Source organism: Lynx canadensis, chromosome D3 (assembly GCF_007474595.2).
Source record: "Lynx canadensis isolate LIC74 chromosome D3, mLynCan4.pri.v2, whole genome shotgun sequence".
In the NCBI taxonomy this organism is placed as follows: domain Eukaryota; kingdom Metazoa; phylum Chordata; class Mammalia; order Carnivora; family Felidae; genus Lynx; species Lynx canadensis.
This window is the reverse complement of record NC_044314.2, coordinates 51,190,027-51,215,814: the sequence shown is the minus strand read 5'-3', so window position 1 is coordinate 51,215,814 and position 25,788 is coordinate 51,190,027. Positions and strand designations below refer to the sequence as shown.

General features: G+C 41.5%; 3 protein-coding genes across 3 annotated transcripts in view; 1 reads left to right on the top strand and 2 right to left on the bottom strand.

Moving 5' to 3' along the window:
• Nucleotides 1-10,124, bottom strand: TYMS (thymidylate synthetase). Its single transcript, XM_030336387.1, has 7 exons — nucleotides 9,819-10,124; nucleotides 7,994-8,067; nucleotides 5,056-5,230; nucleotides 3,348-3,449; nucleotides 2,364-2,539; nucleotides 1,899-1,970; nucleotides 1-600 (listed from the first exon to the last, which is right to left on the bottom strand). The coding sequence occupies exons 1-7, from the start codon at nucleotides 10,036-10,038 to the stop codon at nucleotides 463-465; spliced, it is 957 nt and encodes a 318-aa protein (XP_030192247.1). The 5' UTR covers nucleotides 10,039-10,124; the 3' UTR covers nucleotides 1-462.
• LOC115528034 (small ubiquitin-related modifier 1-like) lies at nucleotides 10,037-17,910 on the top strand. The gene is given in 3 exon segments (XM_032595335.1): nucleotides 10,037-10,100; nucleotides 16,184-16,463; nucleotides 17,886-17,910. Coding segments are annotated over 3 exon segments (369 nt in total).
• Nucleotides 17,911-19,289: 1,379 nt separating this feature from the next.
• The window catches only part of CLUL1 (clusterin like 1), a 28,256-nt gene continuing 21,757 nt past the window's right edge, over nucleotides 19,290-25,788 (bottom strand). Inside the window, 2 exon segments of the mRNA XM_030292572.1 lie at nucleotides 19,290-19,469; nucleotides 23,289-23,503. Coding sequence (XP_030148432.1) covers nucleotides 19,290-19,469; nucleotides 23,289-23,503 — 395 coding nt within the window.

Below are 25,788 nucleotides of genomic sequence, written 5' to 3'. Positions count from 1 at the left end.
TGAATGCACAACACTCCTTTATTATAGCAATATATAAAGCAAGTAACTTTAAATGTTCATAACTACAACTGTACATTATCATGCATGCTGGTGTTATTCAGCTTGCTTAAATCTGGGGGAATAGTTTTCATGTAATTGAAATGCACTGAGCTTCATAAAAATGTGGGATTGAAATGCAGGTACACTTTTTAAGAGCATATAAATTTTTACTCTCCTTACTTTATCCCTAATCTTGGCAGTTTCACACATCCCCAGGGAGTTAACCAAACTCAAGGTCGTTTGTTAGTAAGAGAACTGTTGGCCAGTGGCAACATTCTCAAAAGCTAATCAAGTGTAACTGCCGGTCACCAATAGACTTCTGACCTAGTTCGTTCTTTCTTTAGGGTGAAACACCTTTCATCCGGGCATTCAGTCTAATCCCTCAAGAATCCGTATCTTTCCGGTATCTCCCTTAAAAGCATTTTAAACAGCCATTTCCATTTTAATAGTGGGGTGAGGATTGTACCCCTCAATCTGAAAGTCTTCAGCCTTGAAGTCATCAATTGTCTCAACTTTTCGAAGGATTCTGAGCTTTGGGAAAGGCCTTGGTTCTCGCTGGAGCTAAAAATAATAGGAAATCGTTATTTTGCCATTATCGGTGCAAGCTGCTTTAATTCTGAGACAAGTACACAGTATTTTATCAACAAAATATTATTTCATAGGACTGTAATAGTATGGACACCTGTCCCTGCTTATGCAACACTACTGGAATATAACTGATCCTCTCCCACAAGTGGGGACTGAAGGATATTATGTGGAATCACATCGGGTGGAGCCTTGTGGCTCATCTCATAATTGGCTGTTCTTGGTAAATTTATTAAGGACAGGATGCAATCTTTTACTTTCAAATCCGTAACTACTCAGAAGTTACAGTGCTCAGTATGGGAGTATGAGTCCCCAAATCCGTATCCCAACTGTCCTTGGCAGTGAGGGCAATGTAAGATGTGACATCTGACAACAGAAAGGGATGCAAGCTGGTGTTCCTGGCATGAACAGATGGTGGCACTGAGGGCAGGCACACGGGTTACAACCTCACGTTATTCTGTCCAGACTGGAGCAGACAGCCAGAGAGGCAACTGGGTAAACCCTGAAGTTACCCTCTAAACAAAAGCAGCTAAACTCCTTCAAAGGAGGAACTTTCAAAACCTGGATCTCACCTGGAAGGGGCTAAAAGGGTTTCGGTTCAAAATTTTTTTTCTTGGGGATCATTAAGCATTGGACTTATTTAATTTTATTTTCTTAGAGCACGTGTGGATGCAGGAGAGGGGCAGAGAGACGGAGGACGAATCCCTAGCAGGCTCCATGCCCCGCACAGAGCCCCACTCAGGGCTCAATTCCATGACCATGAGATTACAACCTGAGCCGAAATCAAGAGTCAGATGTTCAGCCAACCAAGCCACCCGGGTACCCCTAGACAACTCATTTTTTAATTGCCATTTAAAATCATTTGTTGGCTGCTATAACTCAGGATTTGAACAGACTTTTGAAAGTTAATACCTAAGTATGGTATTTCATATGACGGGAAAACATCTGCATTTAAATTTTCCTTCAAGTAAAAATATGAGTTGAAAATGCTACCTCTGGGAAGGTCCCAAACCCACTGGTCCAAATATGGGCTCTCCCTCTCTGGTCCCGCTATCTAGTACCTCCCAGCACTGTTAAGTGTCTGTGGGTGCTAAAATGTGTCCACCTTGTCCCTGCCCACCACCATCCCTAAGCTGAAGCCCTGTAGTTGGAACAGTCCATCTTATCTGCCACAGCACAGAGCAGAAGGGCTGTTATATGAGGGATGTTCTAGAAGGCAGCCTTTTATCAAGAGAGGTTACCAAACTCCAAAGCATGACCGGTATCATTCTTACCTGCATTTTTAGCGGTTCAATGTGATTCAGGTAAATATGCGCATCTCCCAAAGTATGTATGAAGTCACCAGGCTAAATCGCACAGGAGCAAGCAAAATGGTAAATGTTTTTAGTTTCAATTCCTTTAAAACACATCATTTGAAAGCATATTATGTACACTATGCAGACATTCCAAGGCTTTTTAGAAAAGAATTTCACCAGTGTAGCTTTTGAGAAAAGGTGGTATTCATAAGAGTTGTCTTATATTATAAACTATATAAACCTGCTTGTTTATACAGACCACAAAGACAGGAAAGCTCCATGGGAAGCTGCAAGGTGAGCAAGTTCATTTCTTAATTACCTAGAGCACATTTTTTAAAAGTAATCAGACACTGAATACTCTGCAATTAATTTTTCCACGTTGAAGAATCTAAGAGCTCAGTGCTTTAGGCTGGTAGCAATCATTCCTTCCAGAGAGCAGCTCACCTTCAGGCCTGTGATGTGTGCGATCATGTAGGTGAGCAGGGAGTAGCTGGCGATGTTGAAGGGTACACCCAGGCCCATGTCTCCTGACCTCTGATACAGCTGGCAGGACAGTTCACCGTTCACCACGTAGAACTGGCAAAGAGCATGGCACGGAGGCAGGGCCATCAGAGGAAGATCTGAGGAGCCAGCACAAAGGAAAATGAGGAGTTGGTGGTTTTAAAGAATGCAGCTATACACAGAGTAAAACAGAGAAACAGAAGACAACTCACATGGGGGAGATCATGAGAAAAAGCCACTGGGCCAGTGACCCCACCCCCCATGACCCACACCTCCCCCTATGTTAAGAGCAGACCATTCCAATCCTGAGGATGGAACAACGCCTACGGTGACCCATCCATCAACAGAAGACTTCTGCAGATGTCCATTTACAACTGAAGCAACACTCTTTGATCCAAGCGGAAATTACTTGTGCTACCTTCATGGCACCAAACTACAAGTACAGGAGGAATTCATTCATTTACAAGGACCACAGGTGTGCATCTCAGGCACACCCTCCTGTATTCAAAGTCTCTATTATAAAAGCAAATATCTGACTCTGGGTAATATTTATTACATCTTGGTCAGTTTAATTTTATAATATAACTGTTAAAATGTTAACAGCCAGGTGGCAGGGACATGAAACTTCATCTGCCCCAATTTAAACTGTTAAAATCCTTGGTGTATTTTTATAGGTAATTTAAAGCCCTCTTTGGAGTAAGAATAAGTATAAATACACACATTAAAATCATCTGCATCCAACCCCATCATCTGAAGGTGAAAATGGGGCCAAGTGTGACCTGCCCAGGGTCATATCAGCCATGCAGCTGAGGGTGGTGGTTCCCAGGATCCAGCCTCCTCTCGGTAGCCTCCATGCAAAGCTACATGGCTTCCCTTTGGGCTAATGTTACAGTTAGGACACAAGACAATAATTGGGATGCTTCCAACCTTTTGGATTCCAACCACACAGGATGATTCTTCTGTCATCGGGGTTGGTTTTGATTGTGTCAATCACCTTTTGCAGTTGATCTACTCCTTGACCTGAATAATCTGTAGAATCGTCAAAAAAGAGAAGACATGTCCACATATCAATCACAGGATCTTATGAGATGACCTTAGAGGCCATCCACCACTGTCCTACCACAGCCCCCCTGTGGCCACACTACAAGGTATCTAATCCACTCTACAAATTGCTTAGCTCTCGTGGGGTGATGTTGAGTTCAGGGCTCCTAGGTCTATTCTCTGGAGCCATAACAAAGTCTATTTTCTTTTCTATGAGTCTTTTTTAAATATTCGGTCTGTCATGGTGCAACCCCTCCCCTTCCTAACCTTCTCCAATCCCAGCAATCGGTTTCTTCCAGTGGTCCCACGGACTGTCTCTATACCCATCAACCATTCTTGTCACACTTTACTGCTGTGGAACATACTAACAAAAGACTGTGGGTGGATTCCCCTCTGTGATCTAGCATTATTTACATCTAAAATTAAAATTTAGCAGCCAAACCCCTGCTGATCCATAAACATCAGGAAACCTCTTTAACTATTACACCACCTTGTACTTTTCTCCCATTCCTGGTCTCTGGACTTTAATTCCTTGCCTTCTTCCTGAAATGGAACTGGAAGCTGAAAAGTCTGAGGAATGTGGAGCTTTATATTCACTCTGGTTAAACTTCCACTTATTGGTGTTAGACTAGGTTCTGGTCTAGCAGCTCTTAATTTTGGAGAGAAGAAAGTTCTGTCACAATCACAGCTTCAGAAAAAGTAATAACAAAGATTAAAAAGGGGCGCCTAGGTGGCTCCGTTGGTTGAGCATCTGACTCTGGCTCAGGTTATGATCTCACGGTTAGTGGGTTCGAGCCCCACATTGGGCTCTGTGCTGACAGCTCAGAGCCTGGAGCCTGCTTTGGATTCTGTGTCTCCCTCTCTCTGTTCCTTCCCCTGCTCACATACTCTCTCTCAAAAATAAATAAAAGATTAAAAAAAAAAAAAGATGCACCATGATGGCACAGTTCTAGATTTTGGTTGTGGTACTTACATAAATCTACAGGTGCTGTCAGTGGTTTCTGTCCAGCTAGCAAACTATTACTTCCTATGTATGTGTACACACACACACACACCCTGAGGAGGTAGGCATTTGCTTTTGCAACGCATGGCCTATGGACAAGCAGGACAGGGTCAAAGGACTGGGGCAGGTGGTGCCACCAAATGACTGAGGAAGGTCACCATCCAGGAGTAAGATGTTTCATCTTCTTGTCCACCCCAGGAGGGCAGGGAGAAGAGGGTAACCCAACAACTGCTATTACATAAGCTCCACCTACAGGGTGCTGGGTGGCTCAGTATCAAAAAGGGAGATCAAGCCACCACAAGGCGATCCTTGTTCTTTTTGTCCCCCAGATGAACTCCTACCTTATTCCCCAACACAGCAACCAACTGACCAACCAGCAGACCAACTATCTGCTAGCAAAACAAGCTACAGAAAGTACCAAGCACCCAATAAAAACTAACAACCAAGAGTGTTGACCTCACAAGGTCAAAGTTCTATGTGTATCAGCTCCTCAGACTGGCTTCTTACAACCCCAACTTCACTAGAAACAATGGAGCAAACTCATGCTATACCAGATGCTCAGGAAATTAAGGCTTTGCTCTGTTTTCTCACCTGAATCCTTATCTTTGTATTCTGCCCCAAAATGCCTCCACTGAAAGCCATAAACTGGGCCTAAATCCCCTTCTTCTCTGTTGGAGAATCCTAGGCTGTCCAAGAAGTTTCGGGACCCATTGGCATCCCAGATTTTCACTCCCTTGGATGACAGTTCCTTAGCGTTTGTAGATCCCTGGAAGAGACAGGACAACAGAGAAGGCATCCAAGTGAACTGAGCCATAAGGAGTTGATAGCCCAAGAGCTTCCCACCAATTAGGCCTCTGGCCCGTGCTAACACACCAGGGACAGGCACTCACACGTCCTGCACAGCTGGACATCCCATCTTTAAAGGCCAGTCCAGCTGACTTTTTGAGGGCCTCTAGGGCAGTTTTCTGGTATCACTTCCAGGACAGGTGATTCTTGGAATTATTACCCTTTCAAATCTTTTCTCCTATTCTTCTCAACTAAATGTTCTAGATTAAACACCTCCAAATCCTTTCATTATTCCCACCTCGCCTAACAGTCTTGTGCTTTTTTTATTTTTTTTTTTTTTCAACGTTTATTTATTTTTGGGACAGAGAGAGACAGAGCATGAACGGGGGAGGGGCAGAGAGAGAGGGAGACACAGAATCGGAAACAGGCTCCAGGCTCCGAGCCATCAGCCCAGAGCCTGACGCGGGGCTCGAACTCACGGACCGCGAGATCGTGACCTGGCTGAAGTCGGACGCTTAACCGACTGCGCCACCCAGGCGCCCCAGTCTTGTGCTTTTTAACAAAATGTGTGTCTAAGTGTGATCCCCCAAAATGCACTTAATGCCTCACCTGCAGTCTGTTCAGTGTATCTTAGACCTGGTTGGTACATAGGCTATTTCACTAATTGGTGTAATCGGTATCAGCTTTTCTTGCAAATCTATCATCCGCATTATATGTGCCACTGTCGAGTTATGTTTACCCCAACCTATATATGCAGTTAAGGTGGTGTTTTGTTTTTTCCCAAGTACGAGCCCATGTTTATTTCTTATATTTAATCTCATCAGATGTGGCCCATATCATCCTAACCTATGTCCTGATTGTGCCTCCAGGTCACAGACAGATCTCAACGGCCTCTGGGTAGAACATGCTGTAATGGGGACAAACAAGGCTGTGGTGCCACACACACACACCGGGGCTCTGTGCCTGCCCTCCACGACCCTTCTCTGACAGCTCCCTGACCCCCTGGCCTTGCTATCTCCATCCACATAAGAGCTCAGTATTCCCCACACACAGTAGTGTGAGGGTAGAGGACACAAAGTGCTCAGTGCACCACAGATCCTAACTTCAGCACAGACCCCGTCTCTCCATCCTGCCCACGGATGCCAGCAGCAGTGCAGGTTCATTCTGACTCCTGTGTTTCATCCAGTCACTCAGGGAGCAACTCTATCAGAGGGGAGCCTGACACGTTCCTGGTAAAGGGTTCTTAGAATCCTGAATTCACGCTAAATTAAAACAAGTGACTGCATTTATTTCTGAGCATCTCGTTTCCTCCCTTCTGTTTTTGTTTATACTTTTTCCACCTCCAAGACGTCATTTTTCTATCTTTCCCATATTGCTTCAAATGTCTCCCTTTTATATCCATTCAGACTGGGCACTAGATGGTTTATAAATGTCATCTTCTGAGATTTCTGATGACGTGCCTGGAACTAGACACTCACTGTCAGCTGAGAGAAGACAACATGGAAGAAAATGCCTCGAGAATATAGAACTAAGCAGGGGCCCCTGGGTGGCTCAGTCGGTTAAGCATCTGACCTCGGCTCAGAGGTCATGATCTCACAATTCGTGGGTTCGAGCCCCGCATCGGGCTCTGTGCTGACAGCTCAGAGCCTGGAGCCTGCTTTGGATTCTGTGTGTATGTGTGTGTGTGTCTGCCCTTTCCCCGCTTGTGCTCTCTCAAAATAAATAATGTTAAAAAAAATTTTAAAAATTTAAAAAAAGAACATGGAACTAAGGAAGACTGGATTGGATCGAATTCTAAACCCTTTCTAAAATGCAGTAGGAAGTCTTGAGTTTGGTTTGGCCCAAGATCATACAAGCCACACAGAGTGCTCTGTAGAAGGGATCCCGGTTTCTACACAGCCCAGAACTGAGCCCATCTCCTCAGGCACCCTCTAACCAGCACTGGCCAGAATATTACCAGCCTGGACCAGGAGACAGAGCAAGAGGAAGCTGTTCATCATCACAGCACCTTAGCCCTTACCCAAGGTACCTACCTGGCTCTTCAGAAGAGGTATAGCTTGTTACTCAAGAGATCATTCTAGCTTATACAAATATGAGAACATGGTTGGGATCCATATTCAGTGATCAATCTATGTTGAGTATCTACTATATGGCAGGCTATGTTCTAGGCCCAGGGGATAAAAAGTGAACAGGAAAAAACAAATTCTCTGCCCTCATGGAGCTTCTAATACATTTTACTTGTTCATTTGTTGTCTACTTTCCCCCTTCCAGGGGGGAAAGGGGAGGACACACATCATACATCAGCTGATGATGTTTCTCTGCAGAAAAAACAAAGGAGGGTAGGAGGAGGGTGTGTGTATGTCGGGGAGGGAGAGGGGGATAATCAGTCTTAGATGGGAAGGTTAGGGAAGGCCCACTGAGCAGAGACTTGAAGGAGGTGAGGGAGTGAGTCATGCTGCATGTAGGGGAAGGCTCCAGGGAACAGGACTGGCAAGTTCCAGAGCCCTAGGTGGCAATGTTCTGATGTGCTCAAAGTTTAGTAAAGAGGCCAGGTGGGTGGAGCAGAGTGAGCAGCAAGCCAGCTGAAGCCAGAGCTGGGACAGGGGCCCCTGGCTCTTACTGTGTGAAATGGGAGCCACTAAGGGCTATAGGTGAAGAATGACATGATTTGACTTTTTAAAGGATCTTGCTGGTGCTGGGTTGAGAACAGACTGTTGATTCCCAATAGCAGCAGCTTCTTTACCTTGATAAACCACAGCAACTCCTCCAAAACACCCTTCCAGAATACACGCTTGGTTGTCAGTAGAGGAAATTCATCTGAAAAACAGTTTGCCAGATAATTTCAAGATGGGAAAACAGAAGACACCATCCAACTTTCTCTGTAGAGGAAAACTGCCCCAGGACACAGGCCTTTGAGTGACCACAGGAGCAAGCAGGAAACTTTGACTCTAGTCACGTGGGTACCCCAGACCAGGGTGGATCTCACAGGATACAGCGAAGTCAGTGACCCAATTCAGAGGAGACTGCCCTCCTGAATCCCTTGACCACCACAGGAATTCCACACTGAGATGGAACACTGGCCAGGCAGGATGCCCATGTGGACAGGGAAAGAACTACATCCACTTGCCAGCTAGTGTGAATCCTTCAGAGAAGTGTGAAGACAACACACAAAATGTGCCCTAGGACAAAGGCTGAAGGCTCCCAGGGCTATTCCGTGATTATCCTGCCAGGGAAAACTTACTCAGGTCCAGGAGACAGTAGATATCACACTGGCCAAAGCTAAAGAATAGTTATTAATTATCTGCAAAGCAAATTAACCTCTATTATTTAAGTGTACCAAAAATAATAACTGTTTAAACACTTGATATGCATGACAAAACAACCTTGTTTGAAGCATCCTTAAGATCACCATTTTATAGGCACCAGGAGGGAATGTATAAGCTTGCATCAAGCAACAGATCAAAATATAAAAGCTTATCTCTAAATGTGGTACCTATTCAGTTCACCTTATCAATTGTATAGTTGCTATACATGTAAAAAGGACAGATTTTTTTTCAAGTACTTTTATCAGTACTGCCTACTGAGCACTATTTCCTCCATTTTAAGTATAGGAGGAAGCTGAAGGAACTTGCAGAAGGGCTGGAGTAAAAGCTAGGTCTTTGGGTCACTGGAGGCCACTGTGCGGAGCGGCAGGAGGGTGGATTCCTCTGTCACTGCAGCCTGGGTATTTTCCAGTATCTAAAATGGGTGTGGGGTTAAGTGTGGGTCCTCCCCTGCCCACCACAGTCCTTCACTAATAGGTCTCCCTACTTAAAACCATCTCCATACCCGTGTCAAGGATACCTGTCTTGTGCCCACCCCCACCCCACCCCTTTGTCCCCTGAAAGCCTGACTCTAACAACCCCCAAGAGACACTTCCCAGGGGCCATCCTGTTTTGAAGGAAAACAGGAATAAGAACTTCTACTCGAACTCTTCGCTTTCCTGTTTCAACGTTTAAGAGGAAAGCTGGTTCGTTAGGACCAGACCGGAAAAATGGTCAGGAACCACAAGTTCCCGCCCAGCTTCTGTATTCACTCTCTACTCCGGCCGCCTTTGACCCGCCCATATTCCTTCGCTCCAATTTTTTAAAACTGCAAAACCAAAGGGCCAACACAGGGGGTGGGGGCGGGGAGGGTAGAAAGGAGGAGTCAAAAAGGGCAACCTCTAAGCCAAGTCCGTGGTCAAGCCCAGGCAAATCCTCTCCCATTTTCTGGTATGAAGTCAGCACTACCAGCCCGTGTCCGCTCTGGGGCAGAGAGCGTGACCGGGATGCGCAGGCCTTGGCGCCAAAAGACGTGGTTTTATCTCCCAATTCTGTCACTCCCGTCCGCGTGACTTTACGCAAATCATTTCTCTAACCCGAACCTCAGTTTTGGCGTCTGCAAAGCACGGGGGTTAAGGAGCTCACAGGATCGAGGTTAGGACTAAAGGCTGGTGGCGGGACCCAGCCTCTCCCGGGCGCTCCTCCAGAGGCCGCTCGGAGCCCACCCGTGCGCACGCCCACTCGCCCGGCGCGCGCAGCGGTCACCTCTCAGGCTGTAGCGCGCCTGCATGCCAAACACCGACAGCGTGCCGGTGCCGGTGCGGTCATCCTTCTGGAACCCGCAGCGCAGGATGTGCTCCACCTGCCCCAGGTACTGCAGCTCCCCGTGGGGTGGCGGCTGCGGCTGCGGCTGCGGTTCGGCGCCCCGCTTCTGCTCGGCGGGCTGCGCCGGCGGGCGCTGCAGCTCGGAGCCGGGAGCGGGCATGGCGCGGACGCAGGCTGCGGGGTCTAAGACGCGGACGGCGGCGAGCAGCGCGCAACTGGCTAGTAGGTCCAGACCGTTCTGCGCGCTTTTTTTCCCGCCGCCGCTGCGGTGACTCCGCCCCTTCCTGCCTCGTGACGTTGGCCGGCCCTGGGGCTCCCGGCGTCCCAAGGGCGTGCCGAGCCACAAGTTGCGCAGAGCGCGCGCTCTGGGAAACGTGCCAGAAACCTGAAGCTGCGGTGTTTAGCGCCTTTAAATGCTAACAACCTAAGTACCATATCTTGGTGCATTGGCTGAAAAAGGCCACTTTGGTTAGAAAGTTTCGCGTTCACCGCGCCGTTTATTTTTATTAAAAAAAAATTTAAAATTAACTTATTTAGTTTTTGAGAGTCAGAGAGAGACTGAGCACGAGCAGGGGAGGTGCAGAGAGAAGGAGACACAGAATCGGAAGCAGGCTCCAGGCTCTGAACTGTCAGCACAGAGCCGGATGCGGGGCTCGAACCCACGAACCGTGAGATCGTGACCCGAGGTGAAGTCATTCGCCCAACCGACTGAGCCACCCAGGAGCCCCCACCGCGCCATTTAATACTAAGAGGAGCCTGGAACAGTCCTCACGTATTCATGAAATCAAAAACAAACAAAACCCTGTTATTTGACCAGGCTGTCAGGCGCTGTGCCTTCCCGTTTTTCCCTATCCTCACCGAAGGCCAGTAGCTGGAGGAAGTGGAATAGGCCCATTTTTTTACTTGATTAATGACAGCCAGCCATTCTCAAGTTTTTGACAGCAAAATTTCACTTATTGTGAAATCTTTCTAATGTAAACACTGTTGGGTAAGAGCAATTTGATAATTAGTTTAAAATGTAGGAGGGGTGCCTGGCTGGCTCAGTCAGCAGACCATGGATGGGACTCTTGATCTTAGGGTTGTGGGTTACAGCCCCATGTTGGGTGTGGAAATTACTTAAAAAGAAAATCTTTAAAAAAAATAAAATGTACTAATACATGGACATGCAATAAGCAGTCTTTAAAAAAATTTATTTATTTTTTTAATTTACATCCAGGTTAGTTAGCATATAGTGCAACAACGATTTCAGGAGTAGATTCCTTAATGCCCCTTACCCATTTAGCCGATCCCCCCTCCCATAACCCCTCCAGTAACTCTGTTTGTTCTCCATATTTAAGTCTCTTGTATTTTTGTCCCCCTCCCTGTTTTTATGTTATTTTTGTTCCCATTCCCTTATGTTCATCTGTTTTGTATCTTAAAGTCCTCATATGAATGAAGTCATACGATATTTGTCTTTCTCTGACTAATTTCAACAAGCAGTCTTTTGAATCAACAACTGTTTTTTTTAGCACATAGTAGATGCTGAATGTATTTTTTGTTGCTGGGTCTTGGGTTATGAAGAGTAAGATGTTGGCACTGAATGAAACATACCAAACACTATTTCTTTCCGTTCAATAAAGCCAACTTTTTTTCTTTTTTTTTCTCCCCGGGTTATCTCAAATGTATTGGCTGTGCAAGATTCTCACATCTTTCTGCTAACATATGCCTCTCAAACTCAAGGTTAAAATTTTTGTAATTGAAACACAAGTTCTAGCAAGAGGTGAATATCTTTCATGTGCAGCTCTGCCTAATCCGCTCAGTGAAAACAATCTTGCATCCCTTTATGTGACACAAAGCCTATAAAGAATAAATCAAATCTCAAAGACAATTTAAAAAATACCTGGCCATTTGGGTTAATTGGAAGGAGGATAATACTATGAACAGACTAAGAAGTGCTTCAGGGAACATTTCACAAGACTTCTAGCTGGAAAGTCTCTGTTCTTGCCGTTTGGTTTTATGAGTGCTCACAAAGGCCACAATAAACAGAAATGCATTGGGTTACAGAACAGCAGATATTTTAAATCTATTTCATCCATCACAGTACTAGGCTGGCCTTTCCTAGGTCTGCATAGATTCATTTTCCCCTCCTACAGCACATTCCCCACCCCATCCCATACCGATATTTGAAAAAAAAAAAAAAATGTTTATTTATTTATTTTGAGAGACAGAGAGCAAGAGAATCCCAAGCAGGCTCTGAGCTGTCAGCATGGAGCCCGGTGCAGGGCTCCATCTTTCAAACTGAGATCATGACCTGAGCTGAAATCAAGAGTAGGACACTTAACCAACTGAGCCACCCAGGTGTCCCCAACCCCAGCATAGTAATAGTTTTAAAGAGTCATCGGTCTCCTATTAGGAATGATAGCCCTCCTGTATTGTGTTGTACTATTTGGACAGGGCGGGTAGCACCAGATGCAGTGGGCATTCTTTTTGGTGGTCATTTGGGAGGAGACATGCTGGGTCAGAAAACCTTAACTCAGAAAACAGACTTCAGGAAGGAATGGGGACCCATGTTGTCTGTTCAGCTTGAGCATTGCCCTAGGTATAAGAAGCTAAGATGCCATGTGGAAGCATGTTCTGGGTGGGCCAGAACTGCAGAGTTCTTCACTGGGCAGGATCGTCCAGCATACTGCAGGGCTTTAGCATGCCTGTGGAAAGCCAACTAAACGTACATATTCCTCCAACTTCACCCCAACTGAAAAGTGTCTCCACACATTTCCAACCGCGGGGCGGATCCCAGGCAGAAAATAGCCTAGATTTTCCAGTTGTATGTTATCCTCTGTGTTTAGTTTCCTTTTGCCAGTTTGAGCTGAGTTTATTATTCTAGCCGAATATCAGTTATACCACAAAGAGAATCTCAAGGTAAAGAGCATAGGCTCCCCTGCCTGTGTGGAGATTCCTTTTCCACTGTGGTACTTGGAGGATCTTGGTTTGATGATAATAGAGAATGGTTCCTTTCCCAGTGGCTGCTCCATAAATGAACGATCATCATGATATGATGATGGCATAACTCAGTAAAGGGCTACTGCAGGTACAGAGAAATTACTTTATTTAATTAGTTTTAGTTTTAATTTTAATTCCAGTATAGTTAACATACCATGTTATATTAGGTTTAGGTATACAATACAGTGATTCAACAATCCAATTCATTACTCCAGCACTCATCATGATAATTGTACAGAGGAACTACTTTAGGTCCTACCACCAGGCAAGACCTCCTTGAGAGAAGGAACATTCAACCCCCACTGCATTTAGGCCAGTATGTTTCCTAGCACTTTTATCTATAAAAATAAAAAATAGGGGTAGTATGGGTGCTGAATCCTATCTTACTCTAGGAAAGAACTGTATCAATGGATACATTAACTTATTGGGGGGAAAGCTCTTCCTTCTCATTAAGAGATCTATTTCTGTTAAATATTGTTAAATATTTATAATATATATAATTATATAGAGGGTAGAGGGAGAGAGAGAAGAGAATCTCAGGCAGGCTCCACTGTCAGCACAGAGCCCAATGCAGGACTCAACCCCACATCCCATGACCCTGGGTTCATGACCTGAGCCAAAATCAAGAGTCAGACATTCAATTGACTGAGCCACCTAGGTACCCCTATTTTATATTTTAATGGTCATAGATATGTATATTTGTTACTTTAATCAATATATACAAATAATAATTACAAATGATAACTGAGAATGAATATTTGATACCTAGATTTTTGTGCCTGGGCAGATTTTTTTTTTTTTTTTTTTTTTTTTAAGTAGACTCCATGCCCAGCATGGAGCCCAATGCAGGGCCTGAACTCACGACCCTGAGATCAAGACCTGAGCTGATATCTAGGGTTGGACGCTTAACCGAGTGAGCCACCCAGGTGCTCCTCTGGGCAGATTTTTGATTTTTAAAATCTAAATCGCACCTGGGTGGCTCAGTCAGTTAAGTAACTGACTCTTGATTTCGGATCAGGTCATGATCTTGCAGTTTTGTGTGTTAGAGCCCCTCATGGAGCTCTGCGCTGACAGTGCAGTCTGGGATTCTCGCTCTCTCCTCTCCCTCCCCCATGCATGCTGTCTCTGTCTCTCTCAAAATAAATAAATAAATTTGGGGCTCCTGGGTTAAGCATCTGACTTCAGCTCATGTCTGAAGTCATGGTTCATGAACCATGGTTCATCTCATGGTTCGTGTGTTTGAGCCCTGCACAGGGCTCATCTCCCTGTCTCTCTGCCCTGCCCCTGCTTGTGCTCTGTCTCTCTCTGAAAGGAAGGAAGGAAGGAAGGAAGGAAGGAAGGAAGGAGGAAGGAAGGAAGAAAAAACTTTAAAAAACCTAAAAATGCTTACATTTATTGATCAATAAAAGATGCTTAAACATAAAAATATATTACATTAGGATAAAATTCTTTGAAAAAAGAATGAAAAGCAGAGTTTAAGGAGAAAATGGAAAGAAAATTTCTCATTGTTAAAGAATAACTTGTTTGTGTATTTGTTTAAGTGGATGATTCTGGGTATCAAATTTCCATGATATTTAGATTCCATTGGATATATTTTAAAGAGAGATGAAACCATTTCATGTTTGAAATGCTAATATTTACAATACATGGGAAAATAAAATTTTGCTATTCTTTCAACTTATGTTGAAAAATCACATACAAGAGCAAGTATAACTTTTTCATGTCCCTTTTAGGAAGTTTGAGAGCAAAAACATTTGAATATTACTGGTCTGAAGAAACCTTCTTTTCTTTACACAGCAAACTCAAGAATGTTGGTATAATTAGGTAAAGAAGCAGGAAACGAACATTTTTGAGAGCCAACTGTGAGTCAGGCACTTGATAATAATATTACTTTATAATCAATGCTACCATTTATTAATGCTTATCATTATGGATTAATTCCTGTAGTTCTCACAACTATGCTATAAAACAAGAACTATTCCTTCTATTACTTTAAGGTAAAGATACTGAGGTTTAGAGACATTAAGCATCTTGCCTGAAGTCACACACCTAGGAAATACAGCAGTGGGGATTGGAATCTGGGTCAGCCTTGTCACAGAAGGTTTTCGAGACCTCTGCTTTCCACTTACCAACCCCTCTTCCTACTCCTCAGTCTACAAGTTTCCCATAGTTCATTGGCCCTTTAGAAAGGCGCTTAGAAAGTTTCCCTTTTTAACTTAATTTTTGGCACCTTGTCTGACAAATATATCAAATATGTGGTTGAAAAGGCTCTATTTATTTGAGACTTCAGTACATTAAGGAACCCAAGATTCTATCAATAGTGTCCTATCTTTTTTAATAGCCCTCACTTTTGATAGGAGAAACTTTATAGTCATCTGGAGTGAATTATTTTCAACCGGCTGCCTCTGACTCGTCTAACTTTCTCTGACAAGACTTCCCATCAAGTAGAATATCAACACTGTGTGGGAAATGCTTTAAAGGTTTTGAGTCCTCTCTTTCATTATATTCCTCTTTATAACTTGAAAGACTGACTACAAATATATTTCCAATGTAATCTTTAGTGACATATACTAGCAAATGACTCTCTGATTATTATATTGCGCCAAGGTTCAAATTATGAGGTTAAGTAAGTGACATCTTGGATTTTCCATAAAATATGTATGGCCTTGTTCAAAGAGAACCCTGTTATGGTAATTTTACAAAGAAACAATGAAGTACACTCATGCCTATAGCAACCTTATTCACAGCGGCCAAAAAAGTGGAGGCAACCCAGGTGTACATGGATGAATGAGTGAATAAACAAAAACGTGACACCCACACAAAGGAATAGTCTTCAGCCTTAAAAAGAAATTCCGACACCCGCTACAAAATGGATAAAACTTAAGGACATCATGCTAAGCAAAAAAAAGCCAGTCACAAAAGGACAAAGACTGCATGATTCCACTTATGTGAGGTGCCTAGAGGAGGCAAATTCATAGACACAGAAAGTAGAATGGTGCTTGCAAGGCACTGGTAGAAGAGAGAAACGGGGAGTTAGTGTTTAATGGGTATAGAGTTTAATTTGGGGAAAATGAAAAAAGTTCTGGTGATGGATGGGGGTGATGACTGCACAGTAATGTGAATTTACTTAATGCTACTGAACCGTACACTTAAAAATGGTTAAAATAATACAGTTGTTTTATATATACTATATATATATATATATATATATATATATATATTCACAATAAAAAAAAGTCTAGATTTCTATAAACCCCAGAGCATGGTTCTGTCTACCAAGGCCAGGGTTGTGTGAGATCCTGGATGAAGCCATAGCCACCATGTCTGACCAGGAAGCAAACCTTCAACTAGGACTTGGGGGGATAAAAAGGAAGGAGAATACGTTAAACTCAAAGTCATTGGACAGGATAGCAGTGAGATTCACTTCAAAGTGAAAATGACAATGCATCTCAAGAAACTCAAAGAATCATACTGTTAACGACAGGGGGTTCGATGAATTTGCCTCAGGTTCCTCTTTGAAGGTGAGAGAATTGCGGATAATCACACTCCGAAAGAACTGGAGATGGAGGAAGAAAATGTGATTGAAGTTTATCAGGAACAAACGGGGTCATTCCAGGATTTAGATATTCTTTTTATTTTTTCTTTGCCTCAATCCTTTTTATTTTTAAAAATAATTCATTAGTAATGTGATGTTCAAAACGGAATTGAAAACTGACACCCCATCTCTTTAAAACATTAATTTTGAATTCTAGTGCCCATTATTCATTATCCCTTGTTTTCATTGTGCTGATTTTTGGTGATCAAACCTCAGCCCCTTTCATATTGCCCTCTCCTTTTTAAAAATTACATGTGTGCACAGAGATGCCACCTCTTCCAGGACTGTGCATTTTCAGGCTTGTGATAAATAAGATTGACCAATGCGAGTGTTCATAATGACTTTCCAGAATTCTGAAGTTCTAATGTGTGATTGCTTCACCCCTGGACTATGACCTTCAGTGGGAGATGGAAGTTTTTCAGAGAACTGAGCTGTGGAAAAATGACCTTTCCTTAAGTGGAAGTTCCTTTTAAAATGTGAGGGTCTGGCGGCACCTGGGTGGCTCAGTCGGTTGAGTGTCTGACTTTTGATTTCGGCTCAGGTCATGATCTCATGGTCATGGGATCGAGCCCTGCTTTACAAAATGGATGAAACTTAAGGACATCATGCTAAGTAAAATAAGCCAGTCATACAAGGACCAAAGGCTGTATGATTCCACTTATGTGAGGTGCCTAGAGGAGGCAAATTCATAGACACAGAAAGTAGAATGATGCTTGCAAGGCACATTTAGCACAGAGCCTGCTTGGGATTCTCTCTCCTCTCTCTGCCCCTCCTTGGCTCACGTGCAAATGGACACATGCACACTCTCTCTCTCTCAAAATAAATACATAAACAAAAAAAAATTCAGGATCTTGACCAAAGAAGAGAAATATTAGCCTGGAGTTGAGATGACAGAGATGGTGGGAGTAATGACTAACTCCAAAGGTGGCTTCACTGAAGACAAAGCATTTTAAGATAAAAGTCTTGTTAGAAGATCCCAGGAAAGTTATAATTTTCATTAGCAGTTAAATAAATTTATTCATGCAGAAGTGTATTCAACAGAAAAAAATCTATACATAAGTTACAGGTTTTACTAAACAAAGAAATGAATTATAGATTTTTTTCAAAAAGCCAATTATTATATTATAAATTCAAGAGCAAATTGAAAGAAGTATCCTCCGTTAATTAGAAAGTGGTGTATTTGTAGTAGAAATGATAGAACAGAGACATCTTGGCAATTTAATATTTGTTTAATATACAAGGAACTACTAATGTACCATAGAATTTAGTATATGTACATGTGATTTTTTAAAAAAGGTATTCTACTTTAAATCAATTTGAATAGCTATTAATCTGTCATTCAACGTAAAATTAATAGTACTTCATAATATAAAACTGACATGTTTTCCTGGTATTACATTTATTACATTGTTTTATACATTTGGGATTTTCAGGTCTCAGAGGTACCTGAAGAGGTGATTCTACTTGCCAGGTGTACGATGAGTTAGGTCTTCTTACCTTTAAAAAAAGCAGCAAGAATCAAATATTAGTAAATAATTTTGGACAGTGTATTTTTTTCTTGGAATAAAGGTTCAGAATGTGGAATACAATAAATGCTCTTGGCTTTTGAAAAAATTAATGTATAATAAAATAATGGAAAACCATTTTTTTTTTAAAGAAAAGAAGAGAGAAGAGAGGGTGGGAAGGAATGAGGGGAGGGAAAGAGCACAGGAAAGGGGATAGAAGGCCAGTGGGAAAGGAAGGTGAAAAAGGAAATATATCCAGCCAAGAAGTTTCTCATTTTCTGAAAGTAAAGTGTCCTCTCCTCAGTTCCCAAAGGCCCCCATCTTGGGACTGGCTACATGCCACCTTGTGTCATTGTTATATGTATGTTTTGTAAACTCCCACTCCATCCCCTGCTGGATAGAGAGTTCATTTGGGAAAGAATCTTGTCAAATTCATCATTTTCTCCTCCACAGTACCTGGGTTTGTGCCTTCACTTAGTAGATGCTAAAAGATATTGATTGTTTGACTATTATAACTTGAAAAAAAGTTCTCCAAAACTTAAAGGGACAGTCAGCAAATCCTGTAATATCAAGCTTAATTATACACTGACCTGCTAACAATGTCCCTTATGAATGATAATTTAGAATTAAAATTTAATTATTCTTTAAGATTGATCATATTACCCAAAGAGAATGTTACATGCAGTTTTAATTGTGCCACTAATTTAGAAGATATTAAGCTACAACCTACTTAACCATTCTCTTGTTTTTAACCATTAAGATTGTTTTTAAATTTTTACTATTTTAAATAATTTTGCAAATACAGATTGGAGGATGGGCAGGGGACTTTTTATTGTTATTTTTTTAAGTATGTATGTATGTATGTATGTATTTAGAGAGAACAAGCAGGAGAGGGGCAGAGAGAAAGGGAGAGAGAGAATCCCAAGCAGTCTCTGTGCTGCTAGCCCAACTCGGGCTTGAACTCACAAAACCAGGAGATGGTGGAGCCGAAATCAAGAGTCAGCTGTTCAACCAACTGAGCCACCCAGGTGCCCCTCAAATAGCTTTTCCAAAAGCTATTTTCAAAAAGGCAACAACAGTTTGTGTTCCTGCTAATAACATATAAGAATTCCCATTTCATCACACTCCTATCACTATTTTGTATTTTTTAAAAAATTTACACGTTTGATAGGCATATGATGCTATCGTGTCTTAATTTTTATGTCTTTGATTACTGATGAGGTTGAACATATTTTCCAAGTATTTTAAAACTAGTTTTGTTGTTTTTCTCTTTTATGAATCATCTATTCCTATCAACAAGGCATGTTTAACTTGGCACTCTGCTTACCAATTTTAAAAGTGTTTCTTAAAATGCTGCACAGCTTTCGCCAGCACGTAGCTAATGAAGTTAGAACTGTCATCACTGTCTTCAGGAGGGATCTTGAGTGTGAAATTGGGAGAAGGCAGAATGCTCAAGTCTATCATTGTTTCATCTTGTTTGGGAAAATTCCCTTCATGAACATCTGGAACCACCTAAGAAGAAGGATTATACAGTAAAAGATTACTAAACCCCAATGCACATTCAGGATTAACTTAATACCACTTAGTCAGGATAGGCTAGGTTTATGCTGAGGTAACAGAGTAGCCCCAACATCCCAGTGGCTTCATACAACAAACATTTACTTCTTGCTCATGTTACATGTCCATTTCAGGGGCTCTGTATAGCCTCCAACATTCAGGACCCTGGTTGACACTGGCAGGTCGTCTCATGGCTGTAGCATGAGGAATGCATGGCTTTCTTTGTGCCCCTGGCAGACACGGAGAGTGTATAAGCCCTGCACTATCTAGTCTAGAAATAACCCTTGTCAGTTTTCTTCATATTTCACTGGCCGGGACTTGCCACATGGCACCATTTAACAGCAGGAGGAGCTAGAAAATATGAGTGAGCAGACAGAATATTTGGTGAGCGCTACCATCAGAGTCACAACTATTTATGTGATGCACCAAGTTTTATACTGTATTTTCCTAGGAAATTTACAATTTATGGTTGTTATGTGATTTTGGTGAGAACCAGTCATCTGAAAGTCATGGCGGTTACTCTCAATGAATTCTCAAGTGCACATACTTTGATTTTAATAATTTAAAATGAAACTGTACTGACATGCAAGTTGATGTAACCTTAAGAGAACTATTTTTAAAACGTTTTCAAATAACCTCCTTATCAAAAAAAAAAAAACCTAAAGCAAATCTTAAGAAGCCAAATAAAACTGATAATTTCTTAATTCTAGTATGTAAAGAAATAGCTAACATGATTTCTCCCAGCTCTTTTCCTTTTGGTGAATATAACCACATAAAAACTGCATAAAGCATTTTTGTCTAGTTTAATAAATAATTATAAAGCTAACACCATGTAATTACAACCTAAAGGGCATAACTGTTTTTACTTGCCAGAAAGTTTACATACTTGTATATGCCTCTTCAGTACTTGCTGTGTATGGCTTTGCACTTTCTGTTACATGATGAAATAAGAGTTGTTTTGATAAAATAACTTTTACGGGTAGTTCAGCAAAGTGGTTAAGGTCCAGAAATTCTGGAGAAATGCTGCTTGGGTTTAACTCCCTGTTCTACCACTTGCTAGCAGTGTGACCTCAGACAAGTTGCTTAACTTCTCTGTACCTCATCTGAAAAAATGTGAAAAAACAATACCTTATAGGACCACTGAGAGTATTAAACAATCTGGTGTATGGAAAAAGTCCTTAGAACATTGCCTGACACATAGTAAGTGCTCGTTAGGACCATGACTATTAGAAGAATTATCACCTGAAAACCATAATTTTATTTATATGGAGATTTTTATATAGAACTGCTTTTGTTGTCAATATAAAGAATTTTAGGTAAACCTATTAGTGTTACCCAGAGACACTAGAATGGAAAAAACTGCGGCATAGAATGGAAAATACTGACGATTATGAAAGCAATTACTCTGGCTGTAACTTTCTAAAGACTGAAAGCACTACTCAACATTGTCTTCAGATTTTATTCTTCAAGACAAGACCTTTTCCTCATTAGCTGAAAAGTGTGTGGTTTGTAAGAATGATCAAGTATACTGAATTATTTACTCCTCTAGAGTATAAACTAGCTGATGAAGGAAATAAGTCAGAGAATCAGCCGGGTTGGGAGAGTGACTTTCAGAACTGTTTGACTGTGGTCAACAGTTACAAATACATTTTTACATCATGACTCAAAAATACGCACTATATATATATATATATATGCATACACTCTATATATATGCATACATATACTCATATATATGCATATATATGCATATATATACTCATATATATATGCATACATATATATATATGCATACACTCATATTTACACACATACACACACCATGTAATGGAAATGAAAGTTCCATGATATATGCATATGATTTGTTAAGTACACTGCACTCTTTCTCTTAGTCTGCCCTATTCTGTTTTGTTTTGTTTGTTTAATGTACTGGATGGACTCTCTAAACCTATGTCTCAACTTTCAGTTTGAAAGAGACAGATATTATAGGACACAGAATGTCACATATTCAGATTCTCTGGAAACAGAGCCTGAGACTCTGACAAAAGCAATTATTAAGGGTGCCTTCAGGTGAAACTTTTGGGGGGATTAGGCAAAGCAACATAGGCAAGAGGGAGAAGCTAATCTAGGATGTGGCTTCAGGTGACCTCTGGCCTAGCCTGATGCAGCAGGGAGCTCTTAAATGGCCCCAAGGGCACCCTTTGGAGAAGGGTTGGGGAGAGGGTGAACGGTTAGCAGCGGGCACCAGCCAAAGTTGGTAAGAGGTATCCGTGGCAATCTGAGTAACGCACTGACATTACACACTGCACAAAATATGCTTCTTCAGTTGCTCTGCCCAGTGATTTTTGTATCCAGGTCTTCTTAGGAATCCACCGATACTAACCTCTTCGGGAGTCACTAGCCTTGTTTGTTAACCTAGTGTGTGTTGTGGGAGTGAGGGTAGGAGGAGTTGGTCAGAAGAGAAATTCAGTCACTGTTTTATGTTATGCAACAGGAGCTATTGACTGAATGTGGGAAACATGGCATAAAGTGCAACTTCAGATGGCACTACGTTTTGATGTAAACATAACTCTCAAGGTAAGTCAGCAGCTTTTTGTTTCAAAAACTATTGAGAGCTAAATTTACAAAGCCCTTGCTTTGAGTAAGGAACCTATACTAACTACTTTACAAACATCAGTTTTTGAGTTAGCTGTTATTATTTCCATTTTTTTCAAGTGGAAAAACAGACCTAGAAAGGGTATGGAACTTTCCCAAACTTACTCAGCTGCTGAGTATCAGGGTCAGCATTTGAACTCGTTGCTTTACCTGTAAGTCTTGTCTCTCAAAACTGCACTGATCAGGTTTCTTCAAGGTTACTTGCATAAGTTAATTATATCAGAATTGGCCATGTCTGGATAGAAGATATTTTGCATTTTAAATTGGTTTTCTTTATAGAATTTCTTATTTCTTTTTGTTTGTTTTTTAACTTGTTTTATTTTTTATTTTTTAATTTACATCCAAATTAGTTAGCATATAGTGCAACAATGATTTCAGGAGTAGATGCCTTAGCGCCTCTTACCCATTTAGCCCATCCCCCCTCACACAACCCCTCCAGTAACCCTCAGTTTGTTCTCCGTATTTATGAGTCTCTTCTGTTTTGTCCCCCTCCCTGTTTTTATATTTTTGTTTCCTTTCCCTTATGTTCATCTGTTTTGTCTCTTAAAGTCTTCATATGAATGAAGTCATATAATTTTTGTCTTTCTCTGACTAATTTCACTTAGCATAATACCCTCCAGTTCCATCCACGTAGTTGCAAATGGCAAGATTTCATTCTTTTTGATTGCTGAGTAATACTCCACTGTGTGTGTGTGTGTGTGTGTGTGTGTGTGTACCACATCTTCTTTATTCATTCATCCATCGATGGACATTCTTTCCATACTTTGGCTATTGTTGATAGTGCTGCTATAAACATGGGGGTGCATGGTCCCTTTGAAACAGCACCTGTATCCCGTGGATATGCTGGGTTGTAGGGTAGTTCTATTTTTAGTTTTTTGAGGAACCTCCATACTGTTTTCCAGAGTGGCTGCACCAGCTTGCATTCCCAAGGAATTTCTTATTTCTAAGGACCATGCACTACATTGTAGCAGGTCAGCCTGAATGCAATCATGATGGAAATATGAATATCCTCCTACAGCTTGTTTTCAAATGCAGATGTACTTAATAAGTGAATTAACAGAAAAAATATCAGTGTATGCACATGTAATCTCCATATCTGTTCTTGGGTCTCTCCATTACCTTTATGGAGTTGAAGGTGCTCTCAGTTCCTGGGGTCTGGTTTGCCAGTTCAGTCACCCAGCCAAATTGCTCTCTCATCTTCTCCATCAGATATGTGGTGTCCTCCAGGTGATGCTGGGTCATCTGGAGAATCTGGGCATATTGCTCATGGGACACGTTGACCAATCTGAGGGCCTCATCTACTTTTGTGTGCAGTTCAGGTACATCGGGACAGTCTAGCAAAGAAGAACGTAACATGGTAAAGGAAAATGCCCATGAAATTTGGAGTTGGGTGATGTGGGTTTAAATCCCAGCCCTTAAGCTTTCTATTTCCAGGCTTTTGATCTTGAGTGAGTTTTCAATTAGGTAAAATGGTTATGAATGAAATAACACTGTAAAGTGCTTGATCACAAGACAGTCACATATTGGTGATTTAACAAATGTTCCTTTTCCTTTTCCTCCTTTTGGTAATGTCTCTGAAGGTCATTTGGACGACTCACTGATATTCTGATTGGGACACATGGGAGACTGGGCCTCCCTGCCACCTTGAAGTTGAGTGTGGCCATCTTCAAAGTGATGTGTCTCACTTCTGGAGGAAGCCTAAAGAACAGTTAAGGATTTATCATGTTCCCCTTCCCCTGATGGCAGAACTAGTTCTCTTCCATATAGTGGAGGTAACAGGCCTTCCACTCAAACTGTAATTGACACAGCACAGAGTGAGAAATAAACCTTTGTGCTTACGAGCCACTGAGATTCTGCAGCTCTGTGCTATATTGCACAACAGCCCATCTGAACTGAAACAGGATTATAGGAATTAACATAGCTGTGCTGATGAGCAACTTGTTTGATATTGTGTAAAGATTATCTGCAGACTATGGATGAGTCTGTGTTAGGGCATTTGGGACCGTAAGAGGTTGTTGTTATGGAAAAACACCACAGACTTTCTACAGTGTGTCTTTTCCTGTTTACTAAAAAGCCATGCCTTCAGGAAAATAGGGGTAGGAGAGAATTCACCAACCAGAGCTGGGTGACTACCTCATCTGAGGTCTTATACATCAATTTGTAGGTTTCTTTTTGATACTTAAAATATAACGCGAGATTCCCTGGCATCTCATACTTTTTCAGAAATCATTTTGAGATCTTTAGGAGAGGGAGACCCTTGTACTTATAAGGAAACCAACTTGTAACAGCATACTTTTGAAAAGTGATTCACGAAAACATTTTGAAAACAAAGGGAGTTACAGTTAAGATATAGTATACATTTCAAAGGAGATTCAGATATTCTTTTAAAATGTCTTCATGTGCAACTTCAGAGTTGTTAACTTTTAGAATAGTAATATAAATATATAGATTTTAATTATGGGGGAAGAAGGTGGTGATTTTCCTCATGATTTAGGCAAGCAGAATTCTACAAAGGGACACTCATTTCCTCTTTAAGAGATCACCAGGAAAAAAGATTCTCATGGAACAAAGGTGAAACTTCATGCAAAATACAATCACACAGAAAAGGAAAAAGTAAAACTATATTCACAGATGACATGATCTTGTATGTAGAAAGTCCTAGGAATACATACACACAGAAAACTATAAAAACTAATAAACAGTTCAGCAAGGTTGCAGAATACAAGATCAATATATAAAAATCAGTTGTATTTCTATATACTATGAACAAACCAAAACTGAAATTAAGAAAACAACTGCATTCACAATAGCATCAAAAAGAACAAATTGCTTATGAAAAAAAAATTTTTTTAATTTTTTAATGTTTATTTTTGAGAGAAAGACAGAGAGGACAGAGCATGAGCAGGGGAGGGCAGAAAGGGAGACACAGAATCTGAAGTAGGCTCCAGGCTGAGCTGTCAGCTCAAAGCCTGATGTGGGGCTCAAACTCATGAACGGTGAGATCATGACCTGAGCCCAAGTCGGACACGTAACCCACTGAGCCACCCAGGCACCCCCCCCACCCTTTTTAAGAGACACACACACAGAGGATGAGCGGGGGAGGCCAGAGAGAGAGGGAATGCTCATGAAAAAAATTTTAAGTGGAGGACTTGTAACTGAAAACTAAAAAACATCTTTGAAAGAAATTAGAGAAGATTTAAATAAATGGAAAGACACGCTGATGGATTGGAAGACTTAATATTGTTAGAACGGCAATACTCCACAAATTGATCTATAGATTGCCAAATTTCCTTTCTGCAGAAATTGGCAAGCTGATCCCAAAATTTATATAGAAAGGCAAAGGGCCCAGGATAACCAAAAGAATCTTGAAAACGAAGAACAAAGTTGGACCATCACACTTCCTAATTTCAAAACTTCCTACACAGTACAACTGTCAAAACATGTGGTATTGGCTTCGGACAGACATATGGATCAATGGAATAGAATTGAGAGTCCAGAAATAAACCCTACATTTGCTGTCAATGGATTTTCAACAAAGATGCCAAGATAATTCTATGGGGAAAAGAACAGTCTTTTCAAGAAGTAGAACTGAGATAACTGGATATCCAACTGTGAAAGA

What these genes read in the sequence shown, in the direction of transcription:
- TYMS (XM_030336387.1), bottom strand. Translation starts at nt 10,038, where the DNA reads ATGCCCGCTCCCGGCTCCGAGCTGCAGCGCCCGCCGGCGCAGCCCGCC. An exon ending in ATACAAAGATAAGGATTCAG is followed by an intron (nt 3,450 to 5,055) that starts GTGAGAAAACAG and finishes ACGATTCTACAG; the next exon opens with ATTATTCAGGTCAAGGAGTA. An exon ending in CACACATCACAGGCCTGAAG is followed by an intron (nt 1,971 to 2,363) that starts GTGAGCTGCTCT and finishes TGTGCGATTTAG; the next exon opens with CCTGGTGACTTCATACATAC.